This window comes from Thermoascus crustaceus (genome assembly GCF_041956765.1).
Source record: "Thermoascus crustaceus strain CBS 181.67 unplaced genomic scaffold VTN00scaffold_7, whole genome shotgun sequence".
NCBI classification, from domain to species: domain Eukaryota; kingdom Fungi; phylum Ascomycota; class Eurotiomycetes; order Eurotiales; family Thermoascaceae; genus Thermoascus; species Thermoascus crustaceus.
The window spans coordinates 1,618,478-1,642,131 of NW_027192533.1; the positions used below are offsets into that span (position 1 = coordinate 1,618,478).

At 48.5% G+C, this 23,654-nt stretch overlaps 7 protein-coding genes across 7 annotated transcripts; 2 read left to right on the top strand and 5 right to left on the bottom strand.

Annotated features, from left to right (window-relative positions):
- Nucleotides 1-288: 288 nt before the first annotated feature.
- Nucleotides 289-1,569, bottom strand: VTN00DRAFT_9556 (uncharacterized protein; the record flags this gene model as incomplete). Its single annotated transcript, XM_069436529.1, has 1 exon — nt 289-1,569. One exon carries the CDS (start codon nt 1,567-1,569, stop codon nt 289-291), a length of 1,281 nt encoding a protein of 426 aa, XP_069285141.1.
- Nucleotides 1,570-5,703: 4,134 nt separating this feature from the next.
- VTN00DRAFT_9557 (uncharacterized protein) lies at nt 5,704-6,877 on the bottom strand (the record flags this gene model as incomplete). Its single annotated transcript, XM_069436530.1, has 3 exons — nt 5,704-5,920; nt 5,985-6,561; nt 6,637-6,877. The coding sequence occupies 3 exons, from the start codon at nt 6,875-6,877 to the stop codon at nt 5,704-5,706; spliced, it is 1,035 nt and encodes a 344-aa protein (XP_069285142.1).
- Nucleotides 6,878-7,468: 591 nt separating this feature from the next.
- On the bottom strand, nt 7,469-8,918 carry VTN00DRAFT_9558 (uncharacterized protein; the record flags this gene model as incomplete). The annotated part of the gene is made up of 3 exons (XM_069436531.1): nt 7,469-8,255; nt 8,326-8,403; nt 8,473-8,918. 3 exons carry the CDS (start codon nt 8,916-8,918, stop codon nt 7,469-7,471), a joined length of 1,311 nt encoding a protein of 436 aa, XP_069285143.1.
- A 2,116-nt stretch (nt 8,919-11,034) lies between these two features.
- VTN00DRAFT_9559 (uncharacterized protein) lies at nt 11,035-12,600 on the bottom strand (the record flags this gene model as incomplete). Its single annotated transcript, XM_069436532.1, has 6 exons — nt 11,035-11,532; nt 11,608-11,721; nt 11,793-11,887; nt 11,949-12,088; nt 12,154-12,380; nt 12,463-12,600. 6 exons carry the CDS (start codon nt 12,598-12,600, stop codon nt 11,035-11,037), a joined length of 1,212 nt encoding a protein of 403 aa, XP_069285144.1.
- A 1,781-nt stretch (nt 12,601-14,381) lies between these two features.
- On the top strand, nt 14,382-16,212 carry VTN00DRAFT_9560 (uncharacterized protein; the record flags this gene model as incomplete). The annotated part of the gene is made up of 3 exons (XM_069436534.1): nt 14,382-14,415; nt 14,472-15,185; nt 15,260-16,212. 3 exons carry the CDS (start codon nt 14,382-14,384, stop codon nt 16,210-16,212), a joined length of 1,701 nt encoding a protein of 566 aa, XP_069285145.1.
- Nucleotides 16,213-19,222: 3,010 nt separating this feature from the next.
- VTN00DRAFT_9561 (uncharacterized protein) lies at nt 19,223-21,826 on the bottom strand (the record flags this gene model as incomplete). The annotated part of the gene is made up of 5 exons (XM_069436535.1): nt 19,223-20,034; nt 20,090-20,207; nt 20,268-20,547; nt 20,592-21,573; nt 21,628-21,826. 5 exons carry the CDS (start codon nt 21,824-21,826, stop codon nt 19,223-19,225), a joined length of 2,391 nt encoding a protein of 796 aa, XP_069285146.1.
- Nucleotides 21,827-22,631: 805 nt separating this feature from the next.
- On the top strand, nt 22,632-23,165 carry VTN00DRAFT_9562 (uncharacterized protein; the record flags this gene model as incomplete). Its single annotated transcript, XM_069436536.1, has 1 exon — nt 22,632-23,165. One exon carries the CDS (start codon nt 22,632-22,634, stop codon nt 23,163-23,165), a length of 534 nt encoding a protein of 177 aa, XP_069285147.1.
- Between the last annotated feature and the right edge of the window lie 489 nt (nt 23,166-23,654).

Sequence of the window (23,654 nt, forward strand, 5' to 3'; positions counted from 1 at the left end):
TGACTGTAAAGATTGATTGGATTTCTATTCTTCGATGCTGGGGGAAGTCTATATCCAGTCTTGGTCTTGGTTATATCTTTGCATTTCAAATAATGTATCTTTTGATCTATTGCGAGGCGCGCCTGCGCCCAGGTACATAATGTGTTAGCTGTCTATGGTTATGACATACATCAATTGACCGAACTCGTCGGATCCAACTGAGGCGCATTGCACTATGTCTCCTTGAGCAGAAGGCTCCATGTCGTCTTAGCTGCAGGGTTCTTCTAGTTCATGCACCGTGCAATCTTCCTACTCCTCTTTGCTGTACTCGGAGTCCGAGTACTCAAACTTTGGCAGGGATTCTCGATACTCCTCTCCGGGATCCTTGGCGTTTCTGCGGGTCGGCTTACGACCGGCTCGAGGATTTTCGAACAGCTCTGCGACGCTGGTGTTGTATTGAGTATCATGATAGGCGGACAGAGGGCTCTGAGTGTTCGACCATGTGCCCAGGTTTGGTGTCGAAGGGCTGGACAAAGCTTGCTGCGGTTTGTCGTCTGTCTGTGACTGCAAACCCGTCTCGGTCAAAAGCCGCTCGAGGGACGCCATGGCGTCACTCCGGCGCGCATACAGGTCGAGGATGTTGTGGATGGCGATGTAGCTTTGTCCTGGCCCATAGATGCCCTGAAGTGGTTTGTTTCCTGTACGGTTGACGCGCAACCTGCTGCTGTTGACTCGGATGGGTTTGGGTTGCTTATGCTGGTATATCTCGCGGTTGCTACGAATCGAGAGCTCTGCCTCCATGCACTTTTCTGTCTCAATGGTCGTTTCCATTCTACTGCTGCTCTTTTTCTCGCTCTTCTCCCTCAACTTACGGCGCTCCTGTTGCCGTCGTTGCTTCTGATCCAAACGCAGTGCCATCTTTCTTATGTCCTTCATGGGATATGCCTTTTTGCTGCTATCGTACCAGAGACGTTGTATTTCTCCTGGACTGTACTGGCCCATGCACGCCTCCACCCATCTGATGAGTCTCGGTGGCGGGCGAGGACTTCTCGTCGGGTTTCGGCTCAACAAGACGATCCGCAGATTCTCCAATGCTTCCTGGTTAGCTGCAATCCGGGCCAACATGCACGCCTCGCACTTGTCCGTCTGGAAATCCCAGGGCAGCCACGGCGCAGCGTGCATCGGGGCCGACATCGTCCACATGCCCTCTATCGCGCAGAGTCTGCGCACGATCTCACCCTTTTGCCCGACAAGACCCTGAAACTCTTTCAGCACGTTAAGATGTTCACCCACCTCGCGCCGGACGAGGCGGAAGATGTGGTGGATTACCGGCCTGTTCAAGTCCCTGTGCACCTCGCACACCTTCGCGCCGCGGATCGCGAAGTTCGGGATCAGCCTGAAGATCCAGAGATCCCGGAGGCGCAGTGGCAGCTCGTCGATCCGGTTCCGGACGCGGTTCTCGGCATCGGGCTTTTGTCTCGGGTCGACGCTGGTGATGTCCGTGTGTAGGATGAAGGTTAGTAGTTTGAGGTCGTTGCTCCAGAGGTCCTCTATCCTGAGGGGATAGCAGGTCGGTAATTGGAGCGGCATTGCGTTATCAGCCAGTTATACTGGTTTTGAGTGATAGTGAGCCACTGGTCTGGTAGTTAGTACATATCTGGGATTTTCTTTTGTTTCTGTGTCCTTGTTCAGTCGATCTTGCGAGTTGCTCAGGAGAGACTGAGCTTTGCTGTATGTCGATGTATGTACATGTGGATATGGATGTCAAGAGAAGAGCATGCCCGTTGTATTGTACTCGTATTTATATACATCTTGGCAGGAGATAAAGAAGTTGCTTTTCTGTTTTTGTTTTTGTCTTGACTTATTGGTGGAATTTGACAATGATTTCGATTCTTTGTTCTCTTGTCCTTGTTCTTTGCTTCCTCATGGGCTTTGTTGGTTGTTTTTGGGCTGGGTTGGGTTGTGGCGGGAGGTTTCCGTCCATTGTCACTACAGTATGAAGATGGAACATAGCTATATGTTATGTCTGCATGCCTTCACGGAATCACTCAAATTCATGCATATGGTTATTAGATGGCGTAGTCGGTTATACAGGACATAGGGTACTGTACCTGGGCATTACTATTATTATGACCTTAATGGGTTCTAGTTCGCCACTTCTTCAGAATTATTTCCAAATGTGGATGGAAACTCTGGCTGCAAGTTTAGTAGGATTGAGCACGATTGTCGGTTCCAAGAGGTGGGTCGAGACCAAGGGTTCAATTCACGTCTATCATTCGTAACGTCATGAATAGACTAGGTAACTTTGTCCAAGAATGTCGATACATCTTTCACAAGGCAGTAGTTCGAACAGAAAGAACGCAAGTGTAGGGTCACCTCAACCTCATCGGTATTCCGAGCGATCAGAGAAGGAGGTCTTGATCAAGCAATCAGTAGGTATTTATTTATTTAAGGTTATCGAGGTTATTGTCTCTTTGTCTTTCAAACAATGAAAAAAGACAAGATTGAACATAAATCCTCTTGCATCTGAGACGCTCCAGCTATACATCTGGGTGACCCATCCCTGCTCGGGGATCACCGCCAGTTAGCCCCAGTGGTAAACGACCAGCTATCACGTCCTGAGGCTCATAAAGTTGGGTTCGGAGTAGAGACTTGTGGCGCTGTAACAGGTGCTGCCGAACAACATTGGTCCCTTGTGTTTTCACTGCCTCCATGGCGGAGCAGCTACCTATCGCTGCCCCAGTCGTGATAGGAGAGTAAACTTGAGACGAGACCAGGTTAAATTATATAAGCGTCCAACAACAGAATTTACATACCTGCCCTGTCCAGATAAATAGGTACCGAGGCATTTATTTATTATTTAAAATTCTACCACTGCCAGGTACTATCTTCGCCTTGCTTCCAATTCCTTACATATACCTCTTAGTTAGGTACTTACTGCCTCTACCACAGTATAACAGTATAACCCAACAAGCCAATACATCAACATGCCAGCACTCTCCATCGAAGCTCTCATCTCATTGGCTCTAGGCATCCCATCTCTCATTGTCGCTCTATTGACTCTCTGGGAAGCTCGACGGACTCGACGTGAAGCTAGAAGTACTTCCTCCTTATATTATATTATCTCCTTATCGTTATCAGTATCCTAGCTCAAGTACCAGCGCTAATATGGATTTCCAACCCTATTCAGCTATTGGACCAGAACACATTATCATCGAACGATTAGTTTCCTCTAGTACTACTCAGCGCTCCGATGCCACAACTCCATCCGAACTTGACGGAGCCATCATCTTCGCGCAAAGGCAACGACATCCTCATCATCATGCCCGCGCATCCCAGGCGACATTGCCTTCCGCCACCAGCTCCGCAAACAGCAACCGCCCAGCAGTAGCAAGGCCATCACAAACACAAGCGCAAGCTATGTTGCTTGAGCCTTCTTCTTCTCCTCCTCCTCCTTCAGCGCAGACCAGATACCGCTCCACATATACCACTATGACGAATCCCCCACAGAGACCCCCACAAATAGCAGTCGTCTCTTAGGCAGGTAAGTATCTTGCACCCAACCAACCAACCAAAAGAACCCAGAATTTCTACCTAGCAGATAATTAATTGAACACATTCCTAACCTGACTCTAACAGATGCATATATATATACATATATATATCGGATTTATCATACTGGCTAGCACCGCTCGTGTCGTCCGTCCGCAATCAATCGCAAGTTTCTCAAATCATTTACGTTGAAGTTGGACAGACAGACAGACAGGTCTATCGTCTCAGTAGTCCTGTTGATATGTCCTGTCTGGTAAAGACCGTACTTCTTACCGGCCAGGGTTCCTTTTAAGGCATCACAAGGATCTGGGTTCAAGACGAAGGAAGTATAACCAACCATAGAAACATACCTACTTCTTCTTCTTCTACCTTTTTATATCACTGTTCCATTTTTCATTTCATTTTGTGTTTTTTCTTAGGTTGTTATGACTTTTCTTTATGACAGACTGTATCTCATCCTATTATTGCTGTACACTATACTACATGTCTAAAGAGGTGGGGTTTGGGTTTTGATTAATTTAACTTTGGGATTTGGGATGGGAAATTTTAGGATAAAGGTAAAGGTCACGGTCACAGTCAAGGTTCAGTTGAGAAAGGAAAGCACTGGTTTCTTTGTCATCATATGCATTTGCATTGTATAGGTGTGATTGGGTGTATTGATTATATATACCTTCTATGTTCGTTGTGCAGCTGTTTATTTCTTCTTCTTCTTCTTCTTCTTCTTCCATAAATCACGAATACTTCTTTCCGATTCAATTCAGTGCAAGTCAAGTCAATAGAGTTGATCGGCTCAGTGCTTTCTTGCTGTTTTGAACCTCGCATGGAGATACCATTCTGTTTTGTTTTCTTCAATTCCATCCCATTCTAGTGGATGCATGTCTTCGCTGCTTTCTTTCTTTCTTTCTTTGAGGATACTACATACTATATATCTGTTGGAATATAAGGTCGAACCCTGCAGGAACGAATAGGTAGCGTTGCCTTTTTAGCTTAACAATATCTCCATTTCTCATTCTCTGCATCATCTGCTGCCCTACTTTTTACAGTTGCGTTCTGCTCTTCTGTATTTTCTCTCTCTAACTCTAATTTTCATTATTCTTCAGCAGCATTTTTTCATACTAATTGTATGTACATGTACCATATATACATTAGACAATTCCCAGACGATTTTCCTGAAGATGAGCCAGTTTGAAGGATATACCCTTCTTCTTTCTTTGTCTTCTGAGAATTAACAAACAGGCTGAAAATTGACCAACAGGCAGAAACAAAAAGAAAAAGGAACAAGAAACATGTAAATAATAAAAACGAAGACCTCGGAACCCTCAGGACATTTTTGACTATGTATCCGCGCATGTTGCGTTTCCCCCACAACAACCTACAAATGAAAGCGGGGTTCAGCAATTGCAGCAAATCAATACTTGTAGTCATCATCGGACTTGGTCTTGGTGGGTTGGGTGTTGGTGGGTGGGTGGATGGGTGGATGGGTGTCTATTTATTCTATTCTGCGATGAATGCTATCATTTCATTTTTTGGGGGTAATATTCCGTGTTATTTTTTTCTGTCATATTGTTGGTATATTGGGTACGTAGGCAGGTATCTCGGTCCCCCGAGGACTCTTATATTTTCAGTCGCGTCTCATTTCATTTTTTAAACGACAACAGGTAGTTGGGACTAGATGGGCAGGGCAGGGCAGGGCCAGTTTAAAGCGGGGTTGACCTTCTTTGATAGAAGTCTTTGGAACTCTCCCTGATATTATTCGAGCGCATTACAACAGAGAGCATCATAGACATAGACGTCGGAGACTGCAGTAAGTACGCCAGTAATGCATCAACCATGATGCTTGCATGACAATCTTCCTATTAGTACTACATGAATCTAATTTAATAATAGTCTTTATCTCTTCCTCTCCTACTATTTACTTGTCAGCCGTACATAGACAATGTATGCGACTCTGCATTTGTTGATACCAGATAGTATCAGGACATTACTATGGCAGACAGCTGGAATGATATGCACATAGAGAGAGAGGGATATATTTCCTATATACGCACATCATATCATATCATACAATGATAGTACTGTCATCACAATCCCACATCTTAGCCTAGATTTTGCACACCTCGAGACAAAAAGATCAAAAAAGGAAACAGTCTCCGATCGTATCATACTTACTACTCACCTCTTCTCCTCCACCAGCGTCGCCCGCCCAAGGCTCATCCCCACCTCCACATCCACCATGACCTGCTTGTGACTCAGATTCTCCAGGTCCTCGTCAAACTGGATCCGTCCTTTCTCGAACGCGACGATGATGCTCGACCCTCCGAACTGGAAGAGCCCGATCTCCTCGCCCTTTTTCACGTGGCGGCCGGGTAAGCGGATGGGTTCGTGGATTCTATACCAACAATTATCCCGTGAGCATCCTTTTTAGATGGTTAAGGAAGAAGCAAGTGTCATACTCGACCGTCCCAACCTCCGTCGCTCCTATCGCCACAAACAGCACGTCCCCAAAGTCCTCCGTCTCCAGACACACACAGCACCGCGCGTTCTGCGTCAGGATGTTGACAGAGCTGTGCAAACACACCGGGTCAACCTGGAAATAGTCCCCGGGGATCTCCCTGAACCACTTCACGACACCCTCGACGGGGGAATGGTACCGGTGGTAGTCTTGCGGGCTGAGGCGGAAGCTGGCGACAGCTCCATCGTCCCACGCCTTCGAGTACTCCCCGCCAGCGTCCCCGCCAGCGTCCCCGATCAGGTTCGCGATCGTGAAGTCGGTCCCCTTGATCCAGAGGGCACGGGTGCGTTCAACGGTCGAGTATACAACGACGCGGGAGTCTGCGACGACAATGGCCTTGGTTGGGTCGTCCTTTTCATAGATGGGGCGCGCGCCGGGGGCGTGTTTGCGGACGAAGAATTCCTCGAATGTTCGGTATTGGGAGATGTCGGAAGGGCTGAATTGGGACATGTCGATTTGGTAGAAATCGACAAAGCCCTTGATGTGGTATGCGGAGCGAGCTTGCCCTTCGATAAATCCTGTCTATAGTTAGTAATAGATACTAGATACCTAGATGTCTCTATGTATGCAGGTATATGCATATATATACTTACCAGCCCACAAATTCTTCTCATGCGTCCACAGCCGCAGCAGATGCGTCTTGTCAATCCATTCTGTTAGCGGGTTGAACAGCAACAGCAGCTTGAACTTCTTCCACAGCGTCTGCTTCTCGCGTTTGAACTCGCCCGTCTTGCGGTCGATCGTGAGCCACCCAACCTCGCGGTTCTGGCACAGCTTCACCAGGCCCAATGCCGCATCGACGAGGTTGTGGATGTATTGGAGGATAAGGGACATGTTGTTCTGCGTGTATGCATATGTAAGTATGTAGTGCGTATGCGCATACGCCCGTATGCTGGTATATACTAGGACGGTTATGGACTAAGCAAGGGCTCGCGTGATGGACATGGCGGACAGGCTAATGTAGAGGGTCTCTTAGATTTAATAAAATATCCACTGTCCGCGTGCTGTGTCTGCCCCACGATCTGCTGCACATCGTGCTGTTCGTCTGGCTGTTGTTGGGAGTGATGTCATCGCGATGTCAGGTCCCACCTGAGCCACCGTCATTACCTAAACGGGTAAGTAGAAATGGCAGGCTTCATAAAATTCACAAACAATTCTTTGCAATTAACACATCCATAGATTAAACTCAAAGGTAAGTAATAGGAGATATATATCTGATGGATATTTGTTCTTCACGTGCGTGGTATGCCTGTATAGATTGACCGCTGGATATATAGATCTGGGTGAAGTAGTATTTGCAACAAAGACATCCAAAACGAAGCGCAATGCGGGTATATTCAAACGTGACGTAAACCATAATGACCAAGGAACAGTCATCTTCCAAAGTGAGAAAAAGGAACTCCTTATGCTTGTATAGTCATCCGTTCAGGTCTGACCCGACGTGGCTGGCGATCTCCCATTGCGATACAGCCACAGTCTGCTAAAATGCTTCACCTTCAACGTCCGTGGCAGCGAGCCATTCAGCCGTTTACGCACAGGAGCCGTGACGTCCACGGGAGTATTCGCATCAAAGACAGTGGCCTCTTCCTCGTCGGACGTGTCGTCGTCAATGCTGGAAACAAGGCCCTCGCCCTCATCTCCCGTCATACCAGACTTCGGCAACTCGACCTCCATTTCCATAAACTCATTCTTCTCCAATACCTTGCGATCTGGGCCCAGCGGGAACATGGTGTCCAGGTAATGCTGGTTGAGCTGGTGACCCCAACCCGGGCGGACGAAGACCCGGCCCATGTATCGGTTCGAGATCCTGATGAAGTTCAGAACGCCCCAGACGCTGACGAAGTCGTACGAGTTGGCGTAGTGCTCGATGTAGCGGATGGACTTGCCGTCCGAGTGCGTTGCTCCGCGGGTTGCTTTGGCGTTCTGAAGCCCCTCGACATACCGGTGCGGGTTGTTGAAGTGGTTGGCGGCGTTGCCAAAGGTGTAGACTTCAAGTTTCTGCAGGAGGTCCTGCGGGATCTCGGCCAGGAGCCAGTCGATCACCAGACCACCCTGGATACCGCCCTGGCTGTGCAGGATCAGAACGACTTTCTTATTCTTCGGGTTCGCTAGGGCTCCCTTGATCAGCTCATATGCATCCCTCACGTCGTCCGTCGCGTAGCAGAAATTGCGCTCTATTAAGCATTGGATCGTGTCAAAGATGATTCCGGCGCTGGAAGATGCATAGAACAGTCAGTAAAATCACGACCAAGCGACAAACTCGCGGAACTCGATTAACTCACGTAGGATTATGCACTCCAGTGATCCTTCGACCAAACGTGTATGAAAGCCGGTCGATGTTGCTCTGAAGCCAATGCTCCCTTGAACACCGCGCCTGTCAGACCATCTACCGCAACCAAGACCAACCAGCGGAAAGCTCCACGACGTACCCAACGGCGACGCCATTTACGAAGATCCAATGCTCCGACTCATGCTCCGGACGAGAAACAACAGGCACGCGTGACTGCAGGAACCTCCTGTTGCCATTCAACTTCCTGCAGATAGCATGATTCACGACAAGAACCACAACCACGTAAAGCACCATCCACACAAGTGGGACCATATAGCAGAAGGGAAGCGACACAAGAAAGGCGATCTGGTACATACAGAGAAACCCATGGATAGCGAGTGCGGTTAGGTTCTCCCGAGAGGGGTAGAGCTCGTCCAGTTCCCCAGAACCCCATGGCTCCAGTGGGAATATGATCCCAGGGAAGCACCAGAGGCTGCGGAAGAAGAGAAGGACGTCGCTCAGGAGGAGAAGCAGCGGAGAACCCGTGTAAGGCAGCGGGACGCCATCCTCGGTACCGATCTGGGATGGAAGAAACTCTACCACCATCCTTGTACTGAACAATATGAGATGCGAATAGAAGGAGGCCAGTTAAGGCAGTAATAAAAGATAGAGAACGAAAAAGCCCAGGAGGAGAAGCGCTGCTATCAAACAAAAAACATAGAACATGGAAAGAAACCAGAAAAAGAGAGAAAAAGAGAAAGTCATGGTCGCCAAGGAGTACTGCAGAGGGACGTCAGCTACAAACGAAAAGGTCCTCTGTCCTTGAAATGTTAGTGGGCTGGTGTTGACAGGTCACAGCACAGTGAGGGGGGCGCGCCTTGTTGGCACCTCCACTCTCGAGTTCAGCTCGTGCAGCTACGCCCAGAGCGGGGTAGCGTCTGGACTTCCAGCCCTCTTCACGAGATGCACCATGTACAGTAACTCTTATCATCTGACGCGGTCACAATCACAGTCACGAATCGCAGTCATAGTCGATGAAGTGCTGCTATTCAGGTGCCGCTGAACTCCACAAGCTGGGCTGAAGTGGAGAACGGCCCCGAGCTTGAAGGGTCTGGTAAGGTTCAGACATGACTAGCCGCAAAAGACAAGGCTGAAAGAGGTTTTTAAGAGAATGATAAGATAAGCAGCGGTCTATGCTTGTCCACTGATCCGTGTCTTCTCTCTAAGTGCAGTGCCGCAGTTCCAAAAGACTGGTTACATGTACATCCACATCGCTAGTGGCTTGGTAGATCGCGATCGGTATATATCCACGTGACCATGAAACCACAACAGGTAATCAAACATTACGATAGATGTGGGTGACAGACCGTATAAGGTAGGCGACTTGGATAGGGACAGGGTGGTAGCCAAAATTTCTGCCAAGGTAGTGCAGGTACTCATAGTTGGGGGCCAAAATGCAGCTTACCACATGCCATTTCTGTCCACAGACAAGAGGTTTAATCCCTCACATGACTCAGTACCAAGCGAATACCAAGGGAACAGAACAGAATGGAAGGGAGTAAGACAGGAAGCTGAGAGCATAATATAATGCCCATTGGTGTGACAGCGGAGAAGAGAACTGCTTGTCTCGGCCAAGGCTGTCCTCAGCGAGGTACTCCCGTAATTATACAAGGCGTTCATGCATCCTTGGGGAATGTGTATCCACTTACAGCACCGTCGAGGATCGACCACGCAGATAACCCTTCTACTTGCTTTGTCACCATCAGCACCTCACCACTCTAAGTCCATTTTGACAATAGAAAATAAAGAATTGGGAGGGAAAGGAGGCACTTATGGTCAGGGGAAATGTGACCATCATGATGACTTCTGTTGCTGCCTATTAGGTCTCGGCTTTTCTCCTAAGGTGACCATCTTTCAGCTGTGCAGATAGAAAGAAAGGGTCATATGATAACTCAGCCGTTATGGGTAGCAATTAAAGTTTTTGAAGACCTGGCAGTTTTACTATATTGATACGGCGATAGACTAAAAGCTTCCACTTTTTCCGGGGGATGGAAAAAACGCCCCCCTGAATGTGGGGGCCAAAACCACTACTGTACAAAAAGGTCCCAGTAAGTCTTAAGGATTTCTACTAGTACAGTCCCACTCAAAAGAGTGTGTGCTTAGTTTGAGCTTTGATGCTGCCCGCTATCCAACGACATCTTATCCCTGTAAGAGGAACCATGCAAAGAATCCTACCGGGACTTGCCTTTTGCGTCCACTCACCTCTTAATTCATCAGCAGAAAAGGGGATATAGAAGAATCCAAGATGATTATTGATGGAACAAGGCGCATCTATTGTACAGAAATACCATTATTCCCTGCTTTTCACTGCAATCCTGCCTGAATCACAACCTGCGAATAAGGATACAATTGTATTATCGATAACGCCGCCACACAGACCAGTACAAGATCAGCGGAAAAATACGACGGTGACCTGGACAGCAAACCCCAGACCCCAGATCCCATGCAGCTTGTCAGAAAATGTGGAGCTGACAAGGTTGAGAATGAATCCAAAGTAGGCAATCCAACAAAAAAAAGGCCTTGATTAACATTTTAATATTGCCGCCATAGTGGCACCAGAGCACTGGATAGCAATCATGGGTATAAGAAAAGAAAAATCAGCATCATAAAAGATTAAGTCTACGTCGCGCAGACATATATGTATAGCTCCGATCCAGCAGGACTAGCGATCAGGATGGGATGTCCCTCCGGTGACAGAGAACCGGTATTTCGAATGACCACGGTCGGCAGAACTCTGTTCCCAATCGTGCGCCGCAGACACCGAAGGAGTGGCTGGTTTCGTTGACCAGGATTCCGAGTGAACGACGGTTTCCTGGACCACGGTGATTTCGTTGTTCATTTCGTTGGACGATCTGGTTGGCCCCGGTTGACCATTAGTGTCCCCTTGAGGCAGGATGTGCTCATCGCTGCCCCAAGCGGTGCCCTTAGGGATGGAGAGCGGGTGTGTGCCCTGCTTTCGACCACTCCGGGGTTCTCTGCTCGAGAGAGGATAGTTTTTTGAGGTTGCATTGCCGTACGTGCTGAACAAGTGGCTGAGTCCAACCTTGTCGGCGCACTTTCGAATGAGAGGCTGGATGATGGGCAGGTTGGAAACGACGATTGAGACGAATGTCTCGCGACACGCCCATCGACTTCCCGCAATTGCACCGTCTTTGCCGGACTAAAGAAGAAAGAAATGTCAAATCAAGAACTATGAACTGGTGCCGGTTAATCTCGGCAAACTGGGCAGACTTACTTTGGCAATGGTCACCGCGCGGATAATGCCGGCCATGATGACGAAAATAGCCCCGCTGAAGAGGCCCATCAAAATCATCCTTCTCCGCATGGTGATATTGACCTTCCACAGCAGCTATTGCGGATAGTGGTTAGAGAGGTTGGGTTCATCCAGTCCAAAGACGAAAGGGTAAGTGGTGAACATACCGGCAAAGGAATGGAAAGCAGGTAGATATCAGTTAGGACATTTGGTATCACTACAACCAGAATGTACAGCATCGAAATCGTTGGTTGACATAGATCTATGGCATTCCAGTCAGTATACGTCTCGGTCTGCAATGTGGAAGTCCAGGGGGAACTAACTTCCAGGATCGGGGTTAATCTGCCAGTATTTTTCCAGGGGCTGGCATCCAAGTAAGATGGAGAGAGCGGTTGCAATGTAGGTCACACCCAGTAATACATATGCGATGCGAACGCGTATCGTCAAATGAGCCAACCCCTCCCTAAGGTCCGTTTTATCAGTATCATCGTTGAATTGCACGGTCGGCTTGGAGACCAGACCACGTACGTCAAGCGGGAGTAGAAGATGGCCACACAGAATTTCAGCGACCACAGAATGCAGGCGTACAAGGACCAGCCTATAACCTGGATTTTGGAGCCCCATACACGGTTATGATACTCCGTCGAGTTGGGGTCGAGTGCCGCTCGTTGCTCGGGGGTCATAAAACTGTTCGTCAGGCCTCCAAACTTGGCACCGACGAGATGCGCCGCTACCGTTTCTCCTGTGAACACCGCCTAAGATCAAGAACAAAACGCTTAGTCTCACGTCTGGTGGTAAATTTGTGTACAGGTCGTGAAAACTGAAGACTTCACTTACCCCCGTGAAAGGCATCAAATAATCATCGAGCTGGAAGTTCGAAGGGCCGACCCATGTCCAGCGCACGTAAACACGTATACCGATGATGACAAGGCCCAACGAGAGAAGAGTAAAACCTTCGACGTCAGCATCGGCCATTTTCGAAGAGGGCGTCTAATTCACACAAGGGCTGGAAGATGGAAAATTGGGGTTGAAGCAGCACGCCTCTGCGGACGACCGGAAATGGGGCATCTGGATATATCTGCATTTGACCCCATGTCGAAAGAGCTACTGCGGCCCGTGCCGTATGCTTTTACCGTTTGTAGTACTAGTTGGGTGTCAGTAAGGTAAGAAGTCCTTGCCATTATAAATCTACAGCAGGTTGCCTAGATTTTCGTTGCGTCCTTTAAAGTAGCAGATGGTAGGGCGTTATAGATTTGAAGCGATGCGGCGCAGCTGTTTCATATACTACGAGAAATACCGAGCAGCTGGCAAGGGGGTACCCCTGTCCACTTTAGTTCGCTGCTTTTGCTTGCCCTAACGAACTTTGCTTGACCTATAGTATCATCGTATCCTCCAAGAGCTCCAAAAAAAATCACATGGCTATAAAGCAGCAATCTGCCAATGCTGCTAGGAAGACAGGGGATCCTGGGTAACGAAAGCTTTGGCAACTCATATTGTGTCTTGAAGCAGGCCCATCCACCTCGGTAGTTGAGTTAAACCGCCTTCAGATCCAGTCACTCATGCAAAGCCGATTGGGTGTTCTCGAGACCGTCTCGGAGAGAAGTGGGGAAACTACAAAAGTTGGTGATGATTATCCACAGTCCACTCCCCGAGACGCAAAAATTGGATCAGTGCTTCACTCCCGTCGGGTTGATCCGTTAATCTGTCGGATCCAGCCCCAACACCTCGTGCCACGCAATCGAAGGTCAAGCTGAAAGCAAGGTGAGGATGTTGATCTTTAATCTCGTGTCATACGCGATTTCATGGGAGGAAACCGTCAAGAGAAAGGCAACAAATCTGTTAACTATTAGTTTCTCTTAGTGCCCAACCAGGGAGACCACGTAGGGCCCTAGCAACATATTATTCAGGTTCAGCAAAATTGTCAGGTCTTCGTTCTCCATCCTCGTACATCGTCTCGTGGTGGAAGCCGTTATTCGGTGAAAGGATCGGCGCCGATGGCCACAGAAGTGTATCTTGGCTCTATAGTAGTAGTAGAGGAGCCCCTGCGTGGCCGTTGTAGAGTTGTACACCGTCTTTACCAGCAACATCTATCTCGTGGGCTTAACTCTGTAAAACGAGAGGACCGGCGGGACGTGGAGCCGGATCGAGCGGTTCCGCTTCGGCTTTCACCCCGTGGGGCGGGCCCTGGCTTGGGAGACGGCAGAACGTCCATGATCCACCAGCTCGGCTCACCACGCTTCCTTCAACGTCAAACTTATGTATCAAGTATCTTAGAGCCAACTATATCTCTTCTAACGTCGAGTCCATCATAGATCCTATTACCTAATATTCTCGACCTTCCAAATCTCTCAAACCGCCCCTGACATTCTCACACCTCCAATCCCCGAACTCTCTACTGTGTCGTCTCTAACGTCCGCTGCGCAGTACTTCGTACATCGTACCAAATGCAAGGATGTGGAGGTATAGAGTCGCATGGTATCATGCACTAATGCGGGCTACTATCATGCAGCTAACTCCTGACTAGTCCGCAGAAGGACACCAGCAGCTGCCAGGTGGACGGTGTTCCCACTTGCTCACGGCTTGATGAGAACAATGTCGCGAGGACATCGACCCTCGTACGGGATATATTTACCCAGCTGACGGTCCCTTGCTACGGACGGGTCCCTTTGTGTAACCATCGCTCCTTCTGCCCATCTCTCACCTCTCCATCAATTGCCTATTTATCACCCGAGCATTGCCTAAGCTAATAGAAGACCATGGCGTCGACTTTTGATTTCATTATCGTCGGAAGTTAGTCTATCAACGGATGCCGTGTTGATTCATTGATCGATGCTAAATCCATGTAGGTGGACCGGCCGGCAGTGCTGTTGCTGCCGGGCTTGCACGCACTCCAAAGAGTCCCAAGGTGCTCCTCCTCGAGGCCGGAGCTAAGTATGAGGACCGAAACCTCCGGGTCGACGGGCAGCGGTGGATAACCTTCCAGAACAAAGACATGAACTGGGGCTATTCGACCGCTGCCCAGGAGCATTGCAACAACCGCCAGATTGACTACTCCCGTGGACGCTGCTTGGGAGGCTCCAGTGCCATCAACTTTGGCGTCTACAGCGTTGGCGCCCGGGACGACTACGAGGAGTGGGCAAGGATCGTGGGTGATGATGAATTTCGGTGGGAACACATCCAGGCCCGGTTTAAGAGCCTGGAGACCTTCCACGGTGAAGTCCCGGCCGGCGTTGACAAGAAATACGCCTCCCCCAAGGCCTCCGATCATGGCTCCTCCGGACCCCTTCATGTCGGGTTCGCTGCGGAGTGGGAAAGGGACCTCCCGCCGTTGCTCGATGTCTTTGAGCAGGCTGGGTTTCCCTTGAACCCGGACCACAACTCTGGCAACCCGATTGGGATGTCTGTGCTGATCAACTCCGCCCACAAGGGTCTACGCTCCACGGCGGCAGACCTGTTGACACCCCCGCCAGACAATCTGACGATCATCACCGGCGCACCCGTGCAGCGCGTGATCTTGGAAGGCAAGAAGGCTGTAGGTGTGGAATCGAACGGCAAGAAATGTGAGTTGAGTAGCAATTGTGTACCGATCGTGATTTGTCTCTGCATTTTGTCGACTAACCACTCTTTTTTGTAGATTTCGCTTCCAAAGAGGTCATTCTGTCAGCAGGATCTCTAGATGGGCCGAGGATCCTTATGCATTCTGGAATTGGGCCTGCAGAGCAGCTTGAAAAGTACAACATCCCCGTCGTGCACTCCGTTCCCGCCATCGGGCAGGGTCTCCGCGATCACTGTTTCTGCCCGCTGGTCTACACCCGGACCGACAGCAGCACCGATCGTCGTGCCTTCTTTGGCGATCAGAAGGCGATGGATGATGCTCTAGAACAATGGAAGCGGGAAGGGTCCGGACCCTGGTCCAAGTTCGCCTGTGAATTGGGCATCGGCTGGTTCAAGCTGGACAAGTTGACGGCATCCAAGGAGTTCCAAGAGCTCCCGGCCGATGAGCAGAAGTATCTGTTGCAGGAGACCGTGCCCCATTATGAGATCCTGACCCACTTCCCTGTTCACTGGTTTATCCCGAACTTCCCCCAGGACGCTCTCAACTATTCATGCCTGCTCGTCTTCTTTTACAACGCTCAAAGCAAGGGCGAAGTCACATTGCAGTCGTCAGACCCCAATGTGCCCCTCCGGTTTGACCCCAAATTCCTGTCTCACCCGTTCGACCACCGCGCAGCCATTGAATCTCTGCGCGATGCATTCCGGGTCATCAAGAATGATGCCTACACCAAGGACAACGTGGGCGAGCTTGCCGTCCCCAAATCCGATTCAGACGAAGACCTTCTGGAATACTGGAGGCAGAACATCTCCTCTAGTTGGCACATGACGGGCACGATTAAGATGGGCAAGCCCGGAGATGCGGATGCTGCCGTTGACAACAACTTCCGCCTGATCGGCATTGAGGGTCTCCGCGTGGCCGATATGAGTGTTGCTCCAGTCTTGCCAAGTTGCCATATTCAGGCCGTGGCTTACGTGACCGGAGCCACGTGTGCTGAGAAGCTGGTTAAGGAGTACGATCTTGGACGAGTCTAACCTATGAACTTGTCATGATTATGACCATATGAACGTTGATGTCCCAATATAAGCCTAGCTGGCTTGGGTGGGATCAATCAATTAATCTAAATATAATTTGATCTCAGTGTGTAGGACTAGAGCAACTGGTTGTCATTGTATCACTTCTCATAAAGTGCTTGTGCCATTATTCATAGGACTTATACAATAGACTCCGGAATTCTGTGGCTTTTTCTCTTTCTCTTCTCCCTTCACCCAGAATTCCTTGATTAAAAAGGTAGTATCCATGTACATACTTCCTTTTACTGGGTATGAAAAAAAAGTAAATATTAGGAAACGTAACTATTCGACTCGCTACTTTAGGTACCTTCTTAGGTAAACCGGGTAACTTCGTTAAAAGTTATAATTAACCCGCCAAATAGCCCGGCATTCGGGAACCACCAAGTAATACGATGCCCGGGCCAATCAACGGCCAACATATCACTGCAAATCCACGGGCTCCAACGGGGACCACATGGAAAGCTTCCGCTTTCGTCGAAATTACCTAATACAATGTTCCACGGCAGATTCTCACCTTAGCACCATTCCAAAGAAAGTAAATGGTATGTATAGGCAGGTGTGTTAGGTACCTTAGTCAGGGCGAGTTACATAACTATGCAGGGCGGTTTGGCCAAGCTAATCGACTCGTCCAGCCAGTGGTACCTGATGCACCGTCGCCGCCACATGGAAGTCAACAAGGGTAACAAAGAATAATTAACATGCTGAATGGCACAAGAGAAACAACAAAGCAACCAGGCGGGGAGCGCCAAACTCATTTTGCATCTTGCATGTACCTATCTAGGGGCTCAAGGAGTCCACCTGACTTTACCAAGCTCTTTTTATTCAATTTTACCGTACCACTAGAGCCGTAATCTCGTTCAACCCCATTATTCATACCGATATCACATCAGATGAGGCCATGGCCGTGGCAGTGTATCCAGGAGTTAGTTCTACACGGACTAGTTATATAGCAGGTATAGTGTGAGAACATCGGGGACCTTCGGGATTCAGACTCGGAGACCTGCAGGAAGGAAGGACCATTTGAATAGAGAATAGCGGGAAGTTGTTACATAGACTGGTACCAAAGGGCCATATTCTCCTTCATAGCAGGGATTCAGCTATAACTCTGTTTTCATTATTTACGTAGCTATTGAGAAAGGGAGCTTCTACGTCAGTAGGTAGGTACTCTGCAAGATCTAGGGAAATTCTAGGAGGTTAGAGGAAGCTATAGGAGACTGCTTCTTCTTCATGCCTTTATTATTGTGAAGAATGCCTAAGTGATGTTCGTATCCTAGCCCTGAGCGATGACCTGCAGCCTGAGAACTTACTCAAATAGAGCAATTCTTTCATCTTTATATTAAACGTATGTAGATTTATCTATATGAGAGTCTCTGTTGAACAAAAAGGCAATACTACCAGTTTGTGGTACCTTATAGACGCGTTATTGCGGAGGGCTTCTTCGGCATCGTCCCAACTTTGGATCGGCCGATGGCTCGATCGCGTTCGTCTGACAGTATCCGGTTGCTGCGTCAGTTTTAACATTCCATTCCCTCATAATAGAAAGATCAATCTCATGTAGACCCATCAACTCCTTTCATCGTCTCTCCTGCAATATTTCTGCGCCGATTCCCTTCCTTCATAATATCCATGAAAGCTGCACGTTTTCTCTGTATAGAGCCCAGTTTCTTCCTTTGAATCTGGTAGAGGATTGATCCTCTGACACGCCTCATCCCATTGCTGAATCTGTTCCTCAGTCCAGCCTTTGTGACGCAAAAATTCACTTCTAAATCCCTGGTTCACATCCAGATCGGTGAAGTAGAAGTAGCATTGCTCGTCAGTCCAGTTCTGGGCGTGGAGCTGCTCGTAGAGACCTTTCTGGAACTGTGTAACATTTTCTAGATATTCCGGTTGGGGCGGAAAGTCCTATTGTGTGCTTGTTGTAGTTGGGGATGCAATCTAGCTCAGGTTCTTCAGGGCACAGAACAATGCTAAGTTTTGGAGCCATGTCTGTCAGGTGGTCAACAGGCCGAGGGAAATACAATGTCTGCTTTGATAGCTGTAAGATGATCAACTGTGTATTGACAAGATAAAGTGTGAAAGAACAGGAAGAGAAGTGTGAGGATCTTATAGATAAAGATATGTGTAACAGTACGGTAACTGTTGTACATACATAGAGAAGAAATGCATGCTAAGGGTTTGTGAAATACTCGTCGATTTCAGAGAATGGTATGAAGGCTGGACGGAAATGAAATGACTGTGACTCGCGCATAGGCAGGCAGTACTGTTTTTTTTTTTTAATAGATTGTAAGCAGTGGCAAGGCTTTTTATTCCATTTTTAGAGGTGTTTTGTGTTTTGACATTTTCTGATTTTGAGACATTTATCCGCCACTACCTACCCTCAAGGTCTGTCTGCAATATTCAATCTGGATGATGAGACATGCACATTTCGCGGGATAGCTACCTTGGATTTAATGCTAACTGGGTTTAGCCGTACTTACGACAGTATTAGATGATGTTGTAGCTATCCAAAATGAGCGTTTGGGAATGTTCGTCTACCCTAGGAAAGGTCATATCCACTTTCTCTATGATTTACTTTCAAACAGAACCGAAGAGGGTAGCGATGCCAGCTTCAATTTCTCCCATTTCTCTGATCACTCCGATTCTTCAAATTCTTTTGGTCGGAGGGCGGGCGAGTGCCCATGGCACCAGATGGGTATCACATCACGTGTTGGCAGTGGTAGGCTGCAGCAGAAGGAGAGTAGAACAGGCGGAAGCTCAGGGCATGCATGCAGAAGCTTAGTCAGAAGACAGATATCGAGGAGATGAATTTTCACATGAAAAAGCACCTGCCTAGGTACAGTACTATTTTTGGTCAATATGCTGTGATAACATTGGATAAATTTCCAAGTTCGATCTCCAGAGTAACTCAAGTTCATCCGGTTCTTACGTCCGTAAATAAATGCCGCCTTATAAAAAAACCGTGTGTTTGACATTAATAGGTGATTTTGAAGATCCATGCGTACTGATCTGCATTCACCACCTCCTCACTAACGTTTAGCCTCAAGCTCCCGTTGCTCAGCCGTTCACTCGGAACCACTGTCCCCGCTTTCTTGCCACCGACAACGGTGACATTGTCTCCGTCGACCCACGGGACGGGAGTGTCAAGCAGAACCGTACTATCGGGCTTCGTAATCGAGTGGATGTAGAAAGCATCCGGTGTCGCGGTGAATCTGATGTTCTCTCCTTCCTCGGGCGTCACGAACCAGTACGTCGTGTTGAAGATTGCCTCGGCATGGCTCTTGATCCACGCTCCGGCCTGACGAAGATTCTTCTGCTCGACTTCCAGAATGGTCCCGTTCGCAGTGGGCCCGATGTCCAGGAGGAAGTTCCCGTTCTTGCTGACAATGTCCACAAGACTAGTGACGATGCTGCTGGCGTTCATGTAGCTAGCCAAGGGGGTCGCCCGGTTGTATCCATAACTGTAGGGGTCCATACCGAGGTTACTTTCCCATTTCCTGACCTGCACGCTGTCGTACCGTGCATATTCGGGTGTGTCAAAATCTCCTGGTAACCCACAGCGAGCATTCATTGCGACTTGTCGATTTTGCTCTGCCGCACGGTTGAACCAGGAAGATGCAAATTCGGCGGTTTTATTAGGACCACCGATATCACACCACATGATTTCGACGCCCATATCGGCTAGAGTGTTCATCTCCGGTATTATTTTGTCGGTGATGTAGTCCTCTAGTGGAACGTAGCCGGTATATTGGAGCGTTTGATTGGTAAAGGGGTTTGTAGCGTTTCCTAAATACCAGGTGAATGAATGGCTCTAGTAAAAGGTAGAGCAATAGCAGCATACCTCCAGGCCATGATGAAAAGCCATACTTTTTATAGTCTGGGTGAAACCACTCAGGTAGAGAATAATAAACTGCGCAGTGCAGATGTGGCTGGTATTTCTTTGATGCATCGAAAAGCTCCTGTTTAAATAAGCCAATAAGAATATATGTTGACCTGCGGTAGGTATATATTGTGCTAACCTGAAGTAAGTTACGATGAGGGAACAGTGCCACGGAGGTTCTCTTCGTCACATTTTCTGGAAGATCGAATATCGCATATCCATCATGGTGCTTGCTGACTTGAACAAAATAATTTGCGCCAGCATCTGCGAATAGATCAACCCATTCCTTCGGATCCCATGCATCTGTTGTGAAGTTCTGAATAAAATCATCGTAAACAATATCTGGTCCATATGTTTCCAGATGATATTGATATGTTTGGTCCGCAGTTCCAGGGCCTTGGTTAAGACTCCACCAATACCTACATTCATTAGCTCTGAACGGCAGATACTGATTCTTTCTTACCATTCAGCGTAGTTTTCGTTCTTGCCAGTATTCCCCCATCCAGGTACTGAGTATACTCCCCAATGAATAAACATTCCGTATTTCGCATCCTTGTACCACTTCGGCGCTTCGTGTGCATAGATGGAATCGTAGGTAGGTTCATACGGACGGATGCCATACGTTGCATTGAATGTATAGTTGGCGCTGCTAATTCCGGTCCCTGAAATGACAACGGTTGCCTTACCGGTACTTCCGGCATCGACACCTTTCTTGTTCACAACTCCAATTTCTACCAAGGCCTGATCGCCAGGGTGAAGCCGTTTCAATGTACCGTTGGTCACCGTTTCTAAGCCCGGGGAGTCGACCCATAGGGTAACTGAGTTGTTCTTCAAGACAAATTGCGAGCCCACGTTATTGACAAAGACTTCAAGGATCTGAGTCTTATCTGTCCCGTCAAACCATTTTTGTGTTGACCGTGCGTATTGCACCTCAAGTCCGGGGCTTTCAGAAGGCTGGTCTGGAATAGGCAACATCGATAAGGCGAAGATATGTAACCTTGTTCCAATGGCTGCTCCACCCGGGCTCGTATCCGACCCACTTGTCACATTGGGCAGGGTCAAGGACACCAGATCTTTCGACGAATCAAGCCAGGTAACAGTTTGAAAGATGTTGGTGCGGTTATAGTTCATGGAAGTGTTCGTCAAGTAGTAGGGGAAGACCAGGTCCCCTCCGGTGGGATATGGCCAGCTCCACCATGCAGGAACCAAGACAGGTGCAGAGCTAGTACTTCCGTCTACATACGTTGCATTAATTGTCCCGGAGGCCATTCCGGTCTCTGAAGCTGCCAGCATTTGGACGCTGAAATATTTCGAGAGCGGAACTTTGATCTCTTGACCCAGCGCCAGAACGTTGTCATTTCCTACAGCTTTATACGTAGGAAACTGATAATTGATCCCCGTATAGACAAAGTTGGCAGGTGGCATTTCCTGAGCAGGGTATGCGTCTTGTACATATAGTTAGCATGTTTAAGCGCTTGAAGTGGGAAAAGGTGCGCTACTTCCGTAACCGTCGAAATTGGATTCATTGGAAGTCATTCCAAATCCACGGTTGTTAAAGAACGGGCTGAGATCGACTGGAAATGAATAGCTTTGGCCAGATACGGGTTGGAAGTCATTCTGAGGCATAAGTATCACCTCCCCGCAAACGGGGACCGCAATCAGAAGACAGTGCAGTAGGATACTCAGAAGCATATCCATGGTTGCAATAGTGAATAAGCTTTCTTGTAAAATCGGCTTGATATACTGCACCTTGGACCAATTTCATCATCGAGTATTGAAGTCGATAATGTACAGGTAAGGACCAGTCACCATAAGTAGTATTTCTCATCATCTTTCCCGGTAATCGATCTGTCGAGCATGAAACGGTATCAGCAAAGTGCGGAGTCAATGCCAGTAAATGACTGTCTTTGGGATTAGCCCAGAGGCTATGCAGGCGATTTGACCCGTTAGTGCTTTACCTCGTTCGATTAATTAGTCCCAGATCTTGAGGACCTGGAGTTGCGGCCCGGGATACTATGTAAACAGATATAGTAGACTCCACGTTGCTTCACACACCGTACATGTTGTGTCTGAAGTGAGTGGGAAATAAAAAAGATAAAGAATGGCTTTGGAAAGCGCAAGCAGTATGGAGAACACATGACCAGGAGGTCTCTCTACCTCGAGAGTCCGACAGGAAGGGTGGGCTCCGTCACGTCTGTCCACAAACACGCCCACACTTCACTTACTCCAGGTACCTTCCTGCTCCTTAGGTATCTACGAGGATAGACAAAAGTCGAGCTAACTCACTCTCTATCCAAGTCTACAACTGCTAGATGCACAAGGACGACCAGCACAGTGATACCCTGTCCACTGTCAGTCTCGACGACTCGCTTGCCAGTACCTCGTCCGTACAGGAACGTGGCTACCTAAAGATATGTCTTGTTTTTGCTATTAAGTGAACAGAGAAGTTGCTAATTTACCGTCATAGCATTCAGGATGAGCGAACTCGGTGCAATTCCTCGCGATGCCACCTCTCAGAACGAACACCAGGACGCCGTCCAGACCCCGGCAGAACAGCGATGCTATGACTAGATGCTCATCTGCGGAGACGTTCACTACTGCAAAAAACCGGGCATCCTTCACCAAGTACCATCAAATCAGCGGCACCGCAGGAGGCGCCCCTGTCGCTGGCGTCGGTACCGTCGAGCTTACAGTCAAATGGAGCCCCGCTGACTCCGATCCATATGTCCTTGTCTTGAAGCCTGTTCTCCATCTTCCTGGTGCTCCATGCAATGGCTTCAACTGGAGGGTTTTCGATGGTCGTATAGCTTGGAGTGGATGTTCCGTTCCGTTCAGGCTTTTATCCGGCGCCCAGCCGCTATGGCACGGTACGCCTTTCGTCGGACTGTCTAGACTGGTGCCAGCAGAGCACCCGCAGGGATATTCTGCCCTTGAAGAACACGCGAGGGGTGGCGGAAATTTCAGTCTGAGCGTGTATCTTACACTGGAGGAGCAATCAAACCTCTTCAACGAGATGATACGCGTAGAGTGCGTCTAGGTATGGAGTCGTTATTGGTGGACTTTCACAGGAAATCCTGCCGTTTTTCCTTCCCTGGGCGAATAAGTTGTGCCCTAAACTTACTATGGATGCGCACTCATGATGCAATTTTTGGGGACGTTTTCTCAGATGCATGTATTCTACAACTACTGGGCATCAGATCCCATGTAGACCTTCATAAACAGCAATGAAAAATACCTAGTTACGGCTTCATAATCACGTTGCAACGCCTCGCTCGGAGCTACACCGAGCCGTCTCCCCCACAGTGAGGGGCCCCGGATTTACCCCCATTTGCCCCGCATATCCACAATGTTTCAAAGTTGCAGGATTGAAAAGAGCCGTTTCTTTTGTCTGCCTATTTGATCCTCTGACTCTGAAAATGATTAGGATACCATCCAGTGACAATTTACGGATCTGCTTTGATGAAGGACTCTGATTGTTGGTCTGGAGGAAGACTCAAAGTCCATGGTGGCCGCCCATTCCCCGCGT